We start from the raw sequence: 10,234 nt of genomic DNA on the forward strand, positions 1-10,234 counted from the left end.
TGGTGCTGGCTGAAGGAGAGGGGAGTGGGCACATGGAGAAAAGGCAAAGCAAAGGTATGAGGAGGAAGAGGGGAGCAAGGCCAGGGAGGAAGGAAACGCTCACTCGGGCACTTCCCGGTGTAGCCACAGGCACCGAGGGCCGCCTTGCGGCAGACACCAAAACTGGGGGCCAGCACCCTCAGACAGCACCCAACAGCATGAGGAAACTGGGAGCTGGTGGAAAAGCCCAGCAGTCAGGCAGCGGGACCAGCCAGCTCAGGATAGATGTGTTGTGGAAACGAGGAGGAGGAGGAGGATGAAGGCGCACGGCAAGGCTCCATCGCCCCACTGCCCAGAGCTCTGGGGACCTGGAGCTGAATTACCCGGTCCCAGCGCTCCCTGTGCTGCTTAATGGCATTTCAGTCCTGGCTGGAAGAGGCAAACCAGAGCTGGGACCAGGGAGCCAGACAGGATGTCTGGCCGGAGATGAGCTGGGAAGCCGATGCCTTCGGGGACCCCCAAGCCGGGGCATCCCCCCCTTCCCACCAGCCAGGCACCGAGACAGATGTGGCAGCACCCGGGAAAAAAAAAAAAAAAAAGAAAAAAAAAAAAAACAAACAAAAAACACCCCCCTGCCATGCAAAGAGGGGCTGGGGTCCCTGTTATTGCTGCTCCCAGATGTGGGGGACGTGGGGATCCCACCAGCTCCCAGAGGGTGCAAGGCTGGAAGCAGCTCTGGGTGGCTCTGGGTGGCCTTTGCCAGCAGAGGGGACTGTTGCTTGCCTCTCCAGAAGAGCTGGCCTGGAGTCCATCCCATGGGACAACTCGGGAGGGGACATTTACTCTTTTCTTCCTCGCCCTGGTGAGGACAGAGCTGGGACCCTCCCGTGGGAAAACCACCATCTCTCCGGGAGTGGGAGGACCTGAAGAAAAAAAGTGGCCACAATTCTCTCCCCAGATGCTGTTTTCCTGCCTCTTTTGTTCACGGAATCCTCCCCAGTTTCAATTTTTAAACCTCCTCCCCTTGCCAGCCCCGCTGCCTTCCCCCCCTAAATAAATGGAGGCAGGGAAGGCGGCGGGGGCAGGGGGGAGGGAGAAGTGAAAATAATAATAATTAAAAAAAAATTCTCACCCCCACATGCTGCCCACAAAGCGATTCATAACCCCACCGTGACAGCTCGGCGGTGCGGGTGAAAGCTGTGAATGAAACCAAATGTTGAGCCGGCGCTTGCCAAATTTTGGAGGCTGCCGGCGAAACCGGCCGCAGGTCCCTGTTGGGCTCCCAGCTCTGCTGGGCGCATCCCCCGACACCCATCTGGAAAGCAAGGAGATCGCAGCTGGACACAGCTGGCTGCAGCACCCCGAGGCGGGGGGGTGGCGGGGATGATGCCCCTCCTGTCCCGTGTGTCCCCCGCCCCCCCCTCGAGGTGGTTGTCCCTGTGCAAAGGGATGATGGAATGGCTGGATCCTGGGCACCAGTTCAGCCATAGCTTGTGCTGGGGCCAAAACTGCCCCGGCCACCGAGAGCCACCGGTGTCCCCCGTGCAGCCATCAGGACTGAGACCCCCCCATGGGCTCCACCTGGGCTCCCCTGGCCCCAGATTTTGGAGCGGCGTGAGGTCGGTGAGCCGCCGTGGAGGGGTGCCTGCAGCCGAGCCCCCAGGCATGGGCACCAGCCACCCCCATGGACACCCCCAAGCCCACCGGCAGCCTTCCCACACCCTGGCACAGCGCTCAGGCTTGGGGGGGGTGGGGGTGGATTTTCCCAGCTGAGCCATGCCAGCGGGGGGAATCCAACCCCTCCAACCATCCTCCCAAAGCGTGAAGAGACACGTTGCCCTTCCCCAGGGCTGGGGAATCGCGGCGGTGTCTGCCAGAGCAGGGCTGGGCGTCGAGCCCATGTGGGCTGGAGCCAGCCCGGCTGTGGAAGGGTTAAATCCGGCTGCTCGCCTGGGTCTCAGGGGCCTCCCACTCGCCCGGTGGTGGAGTATGAATAGCTGCGTTCCCCTCCATTCCCAGCCACTGGCTTCCCTCCCTGCCTTCTTCCCTCTCCTCCAGAGCCCCAGCATCCTCCCCGGCATCCAGAGCTCCGGCATCCTCCAGAGCTCCGGCATCCTCCGGCAGCGCCGATGCTGAGCACGGAAAGTTTCGCTGGGGCGAGAGCCCTGGGCGAGGAATCACTGCAGATGTGGGACCTCAACAAGCGGCTGGAGGCCTACCTGGCCCGCGTGAAGTTCCTGGAGGAGGAGAACGAGGTGCTGCGAGCCGAAATCCAGAGTGCCAAGGGCAGCCCCGCGGGGGACTCGTGGAGGGCGAAGTATGAAGAGGAGCTGCGGACCCTGCGGGATGCGCTGGATCATGCCTTCAGGGAGAAGTGCACAGCCGAGCTGGCCAGGGACAACCTTTACGAGGAGGTCCAGCAGGTGAAAAGCAGGTGCCAGAAGGAGCAGGCGGCCCGAGAAGAAGCCAAGAAGCAGCTATCCCTGAGCAGGAAGGAGCTGGAGGAAGAGAGGCGAGCGCAGATCTGGCTGAAGGAGAGAGCCGTGCAGCTGGAGAAGGAGGTGGAAGCCTTGCTGGAGGTGCACGAGGAGGAGAAAGCGGGGCTGGACCAGGAGATCGCAAACTTCTCACAGAGCCTGGAGACCTTCCGCTGCGCGCCGGTGGCTTTCCAGCCAGTGGAGGTGGAGGACTACTCCAAGAGGCTCTCGGAGATCTGGAAAGGGGCGGTGGAGACCTACAAGACAGAGGTGTCACAGCTGGAGGGTTCCCTCTGCCAGGCCAAGGAGAACCTCTGGAAGGCTGTGGAGGACAACCAGCAGAGCCAGCTGCAGCTCCAGCACCTGGAGAAGGACCTGGCGGGGCTCAAAGCACGGAAGGAGATGCTGGAGGAGAGCCTGGCCCGGCAGTGGCAGGAGCAGCGCGGGGAGGCAGAGAAATTCCAGGTGGGCAAAGGCGGTGGGGAGACACTGGTCCCCTGGGGAGGGGGAGAGCAGGGTGCTGGGGGTGCCTAGGGGGGTGCCCAGGGCAACGGAGCAGAGGGAGGGAGCAGACCCCAGGGCAGGGACGGCTGGTGGCCCTGGCTGAGCTGCAGATGGGGAGGAAGCTGGGGAGGGTGGGAGGAAGAGCAGAGCAGCTCGGGGACATCCTTGTCCCCATCACAAAGGGGACCTGGGGCGAGCAGCAGCCAGACACCACCTCCACCCCCCCACCCCCCTGCCCCACGTCCTGCTGGGCTGCAGAGCGGGGGTCCCGCTGCCCCCCCAGGGCCGGCTGCGGGCAGAGGCTGCGGCGGGGTTGTGGGGAGGAGAAACTCTGAGCGACTTCGCTGCAGCTGCAGCCCAACAGCTGCAAAAGTCATTGAGGGGAGGGAGCTGGCGGAGGGGGGGGGCGACGGGGCTGGGGGCCACCACAGCCACGCCTGGGGAAGGGTCCCTCTTTGTTCCAGCCATGGGCGCACGGAGCAGGGGGTGCCACAGCCCCCAGAGATGGTTCTTTCCCACGCTGGCCTCCTGCAGGCCTGGATACCCCCCCAGCCTTCCCTCCCTCCCCCAGCAGCTCCCTCCCCATCGCCCCCCTCTCCCCATCCTCAGCACCCTCCCCGAGTAAACACCCAGTGGCCAGCACCCCTCTCCCCGCAGCATCCTGCGGGGTGCTGGGTGCAAGCGAGAGCCACCTGCGTGCTCCCACATCTGGCAGGGGTCTGGCAGGGCTGAGGTGTCCCTGACCCCCCCCCAACGCCCCCCACAGCTGGCAATGGAGGCCCTGGAGCAGGAGAAGCAGACCCTGCGGGTGCAGATCGCCCAGGTGCTGGAGGACAGGCAGCAGCTCATGCACCTCAAGATGTCCCTCAGCCTGGAAGTGGCGACCTACAGGTGAGGTCCCCAACGGGTGCGGGGGGGGGGGGGGGGGGGGGGGGGGGGGGGGGGCGGTCTGGGGAGGGCTTGGGGACAAGTGAGGGGGTCTTGCCTAGGGGCAGCCCTGCGCCCCTCTTCCAGCCCTTCCAGATGGCCCCAGACAAAGGCAGGCTGCCAGGGGACTGGGGGGACAATTAGCATGAGAATAGGGGCTGTCCCCAGCCCAGGCGAGGGGCCTCCCCGGCAGAGCATGATGTCACCCGGCACAGCACGGACACTAATCCTGGGGACGGGGGATGGGAGGGGAGACAAGAGCAAGGGGGGGTTGCTCCGGTCCCCCCCAGCCCCTCACCGAGCCAGGCCAGGGTAACCAAACCACCCATAGCCCCTCCGTGCCTCAGTTTACCTGCAAAGGAGCCACCGTAGCCCAGCGGGGCAGCTGGGCTCTCACCGTGGTGCACCCACCCACCCCTCCCCAGCACCCAACCCCCAGCACTCACCCCCCAGCACCCACCCCGCTCCTCTCCTTGCAGGACGCTGCTGGAAGCGGAGAGCACCCGCTTGCAAATGCCAGCTGGGGAATACAAGCTGGCCAACGGCTTGCGAGGTAAGGGAGCACCAGCCCCAGCCCCAGCACCACCACCACAGCACCCCGGGGGGGTCGGGGGGTGAGGCTGAATATAGACATGAGCATTTTCCTGGCAGCAGTTGCTCGGCCGCAATAGGAAGGTGCGAACAGCGGCCGGGGGGCTCGAAGCCACCACAGCGCAGATAAGGGCTTATCTACTTCTTCGCCTCTTTTTTTAATTCAGCCCCCCTGCACGGGGAGGGCAGGAGCGGATCCACATGCCCAGCAGGACCACAGGCTATTAAGAAGCTCAACATTTCTTTTTTTCCTCCAAAAAATTAACGAGGAAAACCTGTCACCTGCACGCTTCCCCCAGCAGCGGGACCCGAGCGCGGCTGCAGCTGGGCAGAGCATCGTCCCTGCGTGATGCCAAATTCCCCAGGAGCATCAGCGTCGGCTGCACTCCAGAGAGGAATTTCCCACTTTCCATTAAGGGGCTGTTTAAAAATAGGAGAGGGGGCAGCAAGAGGCAGCCAGGCGGGCAGGGGAGGGCTGGGGGAACCACGCGAGCGGCTTTCCAGCACGCTCACCGTGCTCCTCCTCGCTCTTTGCAGATCTCAAGCTGGAGGTGGGCAGCAGCAGCAAGCTGGCACCAGTGAGCATCGAGGCCAGGCGGCTGCTGCCCTGGGACCACCATGCCAGCCCCTCCATCTTCCCCAGGGCAGAGGGGAGGGGGCCGACAGCAAAAGCCCAAAGTGACCCCCTGACACCCAAAAGCCAGAGCCCCGGTGCCAGGGAGCTCCAGAAAATCAGCTCAGTCCTCCATGCCACGGCACCACCGGCTGCCAGCACGGCCAGGGAGCCGGGTGGTCCCAGCTGCCCCACGCCGAGCCCCTCACAGCCTGGCAAAGCTGCCCCTCCTCTCTCCCTGGAACCCCCCAGCCCTGTGCCGCCAGAGCCAGGGAGCCCAGGGGGAGAGGGTCCCGCCTGGCCGGGGGGAGCCAGGGGTGAGATGGGCCAAGGGAAGGAGCATCCTCTGCCTGGAGCCATGGTGGAGACCCACGATGCCAGCGTCGAGCCCCCGGGAGCAGCAGCTCCCCCCAGCCTGCAGTTCCCAGCCCAGCTGGTCAGCGAGGTGCTGGAGGATGCTCTCAAGGAAATGAAAGACGATGCTCAGCCCAAAGAAGAGCCCACGCTCAGCGCCACATGGGCCCCCCGCGCCACCCATGCCCCTAGCCCCATTCCCCCCATCGATGCCTGCAAAGGGGCTGTCACAGAGGGGGTCAGGGAAGAGCAAGACCCCTCCGAGGGTGCCTGGGATGACGAAGCCCCCGAAGCAGAGGAGAGGGCTGGGGAAGCCGTGCTCCAGGGGCTGGCTGTGGAGAGCAGAACCCTGCGGGATGGAGCCACGTCCCCACCAGGACCACATCCCTGTGGCACAGCTGCTTGCCTAAGCGCTGCGGTGAGCCGGGAAGAGATGGGAGCATGGGAGGAGGAGATGCCCACTGCACTGAGCCCGAGGGAACCCGAGACAGTGGCCCACGAAGAGGCCACGAGTGGCCCTGGACAGATGGGGACCAGCTGGGAAGAGCGAGAGAGAGGGGAGGATGAGGCAGAGGCCCCAAGCATGGAGGCATCGCACCTCTCGGAGGATGAGAAGGAGAGGGGACCCCACAGCCCCCGCGGGGAGGAAGGTGATTTCCAGGATGAAAGAATGGATGCACAAGAAGGCAAGTCCCCCCAAAGGGAAGCTGAAGCTGCTCAAGCTGTCCTCATGGAAAGCCACCCAGTTTTGCCCACGGAAAGTCACCTGGAAGAGGACCTTGTTGATGGAGAGCAGGAGAAGTTTGAATATCGGGAAATACCCGTGTGCGAGATGGATCTGGCTGCAGAGGAGGAAAGGGGGCTGGAAATGCACCCAGGGCAGGAGACGTGCCCAGAGCAGGAGCCCTCGAGCATCCCTGAGGCCATCCCAGCAGAAGAGGCTTTATCAGGGGCTGAAGAAAATACTGTGGAGAGGGAGGACCCAGGCAGAGCTAAAGATGGTGAGGGAGAAAAGGGAAAGGCCGGTGGGGAGGCGCTGGGAGGAGAAGACCCCTGGGCAGGGGAGGCTGTGGGACCCGAAACCCTGGGACAGGAGAGTGGAGCCCAGGAGGAGCCCAGGGACCTGCAGGAAAATGGCTTTGCAGGAGAGGTGCAGGAGCAGGAGCCGGAGCTGGAGCCAGGAGAGGAGCCCTGGGGCGGGGAGGGTGATGGCAACGGCCAAAAAGCCCATGCGGAGGACTGGGAGGTGACAGCAGAGGACACAGAGGGGACTCTAGGGACAGAAGAGCCAGCCTGGGCAGATGACACCCCGACAAGTGCAGGAGGGCTGGAAAGTGAAGAGAGAGATGGCACGTCGCCAGCAGAGCTGGAGGAAACCCAGGAAGATGATGAAGAAGATGCTGAGAGCCAGGGGATGAGCCAGCAGCAGCCGCCGCCGGAGGATGAGCCAGCCCCAGAGCTGGCAAGGGCTGAGCAGGATGGGACCGCGGGGCAGCCTGCCCAGGCACCCGCAGATGCCCCCTGGCACGGGGACAGCCGGGAGGCAACCGAAGCTCCGGAGGAGCCATGGGAGGTGCAGAATGAAGATGCTGATGATGAGCTCGGCTCAGAGCCGGGACAGCCAGAGAGCAGCAGCACCGGCCTTGTGGCACTTCAGCCGGTGCCAGGTACCAGCAGGGAGAGCAGCGAGTTGGCAGAGGAGGATGCTGAGCGCTCGGAAGAGCTGGACCCAGCATCTGGGATGGGCAGGAGGATGGAGCTGGAGGCCACGCTGCCCGACAGCACGCCCTTGGACCTCTCCGAAGGGGAGATGCTGGCCGCGGGCGCACCCAGCCAAAACCCTGCGGAGACTGAGGAGCCCACAGAGGCAGCCCCTGCCTCTGGAACAGCTCCGGAGGAGGAAGGGTGGCTGGAAAGGAGGGACAAGCCACCAACTCCCACCATGCCTGAGAGCCAGGAGGAGGAGGCAGGGACAGAGGCAGCCCCCTGCGGCAGAGGGTGTTGAGGAGGAGGAAGGTTATTTCATGGTCTCTGCTCCCAACCAAGAGGTGTCCAGCTCGGAGGAGGCTGAGATCTCCGAGGACTTTGAAGAAATCAAAGTTGAAGCAACCGAAGCCAGCAAAGATGAGCTGGAAGCTCCGGGAGAAGCATCTCCGGTGCCAGAGGATGAAGGGCACTTCGAGGCGTTTGTTGGTGAAGCAGAGGAAGACCTGAAGATGCCACAGAAGAACCTGAGATGCCAAAGGATGAGGATGAGGATGATGCTGGAGGCTTTACTGCTGAGCTGGAGGAAGACCCGGCTGTGCTTGAAGCAGATCCCGGCTCCCCGGGGCTGCAGGGCAATTAGCAGGTGGCACTGATGAGCCAGCCCAGGGTGCCACGGGCACTGGCGCGGGTGAGGGACCGGCACGCTTGGAGGGTTTGGCTGCTGAATCGGATGAGGAGATTCCGCTCGCTCTGGAGAGCGATGCCGGCAGCACCAAAATGCTCCCTGGCTGCAACCTGGGGGCTGGTGGGGCAGGAGGAGGAGGAGGAGGAGGAGGAGGAGGAGGAGGAGGAGGAGGACCCCGGCACAGCTCCCCATGACACGGCTGTGCCCATCCCCCCAGCACTCCAGACCCCCACGATGCCCGTTTCTCTGCAGCCTGACCAAGCAGAGCAGACATCGGATGAGCAGCCACCTGCGGAGGAGGAAGCACTGGAGGGTGACAACCCTTCCCCAGCCGGGGATGAGGAGCCCCCCGAAGCCGACCCACCTCGGCCGGGCTCCCCACCGGAGCAGGGAGGTTTTCCAGAGATGATTAAAGAAAGCCTGAGCGCGGCTGATCTCTCTGCAAAGGTGTCGGCAGACGTCATGAAAGACTCGGATATATTGGAAATAGTCGAGCAAGCCCTGGAGTTCAACCAGGAGCTGGTGATGGGAGTGAGGGCGGCTGAGGGTGGGCAACAGGATCCCAGCGGGACTGAGCTCCCCCGGGACACTGGGGAAGACTCCTCGCCTGCCTCGTCCAGTGAGGAGGAGCCGACGGTGCAGGAGGCACCGGCAGATGCGGCAATGGCAACAGAGGGTCCGGTTCGGGCTGAGAACGGGCTGCACCGGGAGGCCAGCCTGGAGGATCTGACTGAATTCACCGAGGAGGTGCTGAACGGCATCACCGATGCCCCACCGGCACAGGAGTTCCCCACCGAGACCGCAGACCCCACCGCGGTGATGCCACTACAGCCCTCAGCTCCTGGAGATGTCACCCCCGCCACCAAGCTGGCCGATGCCACCCCGCGTGGCAAGCACGGCGGAGCCGACACCAGCCCCGTACCGTCCGCTTTGGGGGGGGACGTCTTGTGCCTTGCACCCGACCAGCCGCCAGCGTGCCGGCTGAGAGCTGAGCAGGAGCCCTGGTCCTCAGGGGACGAGTGATGGTGGCCAGGGGGGGACCCCTCCGGTAGCCCCCTCCCTGCCAAAACCCAGCCCCCTCACTTTACCCACCCACCCACCTAAAGCTTCTCCATCTCTTTATGATTTTTTTTAACACCTTTGTGTGGATTTTTTGCACCCCTTGTCAGAGTGAAGAACCACCAAGCTCAGTTCCCTGCCCAGCCCCCCCAAATTCGCATGCTTGCTCCGGGACCCCAGCCTCATTTTCTGCCCCCTCTGGGTGGGTTGCCGCGGCTGTATTTAATTTAAACCCCATATTTCCCCCTTCCCTGCAATCTCCCCCCCTTCAACCCCCCAGCACACCTGCCCCAGGAAGCCCAGCTGGAAGCTGGGGACCCCCACAGGCTGTACCCCCAGACCCAGCGCCTCGGGGTGAGGGCACCCCCGGGGTCCCCTGCCCCCACCTGCCGACACTCGTGGGGCTGACCCATGCCAGATGTATTCGCTGCCTTGACGTTAATTTAATAAAGCCTCGTCCTCCCACTCGGACCCGCTGCAGCCCAGCTCTCCTCATTGCCATGGCTAGGGGGCTCGGGAGGGGGGGGCTCGGGGTGGGGGGGGAGGTGCTCGGGGGCAGCAGCCCTGGGGCACAGCTTGCAGAGCTTGCACTTCCAGGCTGCTTTCCATCAGGAAAACGCGCCTGGGGCTGTCCAACAGCACGGGCTGGGGACATGGTCCCCAGGATAATGCTCCCCCATCCCTGAGGCAGTGCAGCCCCCCGGGGCCATGCTACCCCATCCCTGGGGTGATGCAGCCCCCTGGGGTGATGGTTCCTCATCCCTGAGACAATGTTCTCCCATCCCTGAGGTGATACAGCCCCCCAGGGCGATGGTCTTCCATCCCTGGGGTGATCCAGACCCCCAGGGCAATGCTCTCCCATCCCTGGGGTGATGCAGACCCCCAGGGCAATGTTCTCCCACCCCTGGGGCAATGCAGCCCCCCTGAGTGATGCTCCCCCACCCCTGGGGTGATGCAGCCCCCCAAGGCGATGCTTTCCCATCCCCAGGGTGATGCTCCCTCACCCCTGAGGTGATGCAGCCCCCCAGGGCCATGCTCCCCCACCCCCAGGGCCCCACAGATGCCACTCAGGGCTCGCTGCCGGGCAGACACTTCCCTGACCTCCGCCTGGACCTGCGGGTGGGAGCAGGATGGGATCCCAGCCCAGCCCAGCCCCGTGCCAGCGCCTCCAGCCATGAGCCAGCACAACCAGCCGCTATTTCCTGCCCGGATCGGGCAGGCTGCCCACCCCCGGGAGCTGCCGGGGACCCCACGCGCTGCGGCGGGGACCCCGTCATCCTGGCAGATGCATCTTTACCCCTTCTCCCAAAGGGTGCTGGGCTTCGGGGGGGTGATGCG

The 10,234-nt window shown here is 64.2% G+C and overlaps 1 protein-coding gene across 1 annotated transcript; it reads left to right on the forward strand.

The window, feature by feature from the left end:
* The first annotated feature begins 2,019 nt into the window (after window positions 1-2,019).
* Window positions 2,020-9,360, forward strand: NES (nestin). The gene is given in 8 exon segments (XM_055697271.1): window positions 2,020-2,921; window positions 3,727-3,851; window positions 4,367-4,440; window positions 5,016-7,429; window positions 7,431-7,665; window positions 7,668-7,766; window positions 7,769-7,914; window positions 7,967-9,360. Coding segments are annotated over 8 exon segments (4,800 nt in total). The 5' UTR covers window positions 2,020-2,108; the 3' UTR covers window positions 8,861-9,360.
* The last annotated feature ends 874 nt before the right edge of the window (window positions 9,361-10,234 follow it).

Source organism: Falco cherrug, chromosome 19 (genome assembly GCF_023634085.1).
Source record: "Falco cherrug isolate bFalChe1 chromosome 19, bFalChe1.pri, whole genome shotgun sequence".
Classification (NCBI taxonomy): Eukaryota; Metazoa; Chordata; class Aves; order Falconiformes; family Falconidae; genus Falco; species Falco cherrug.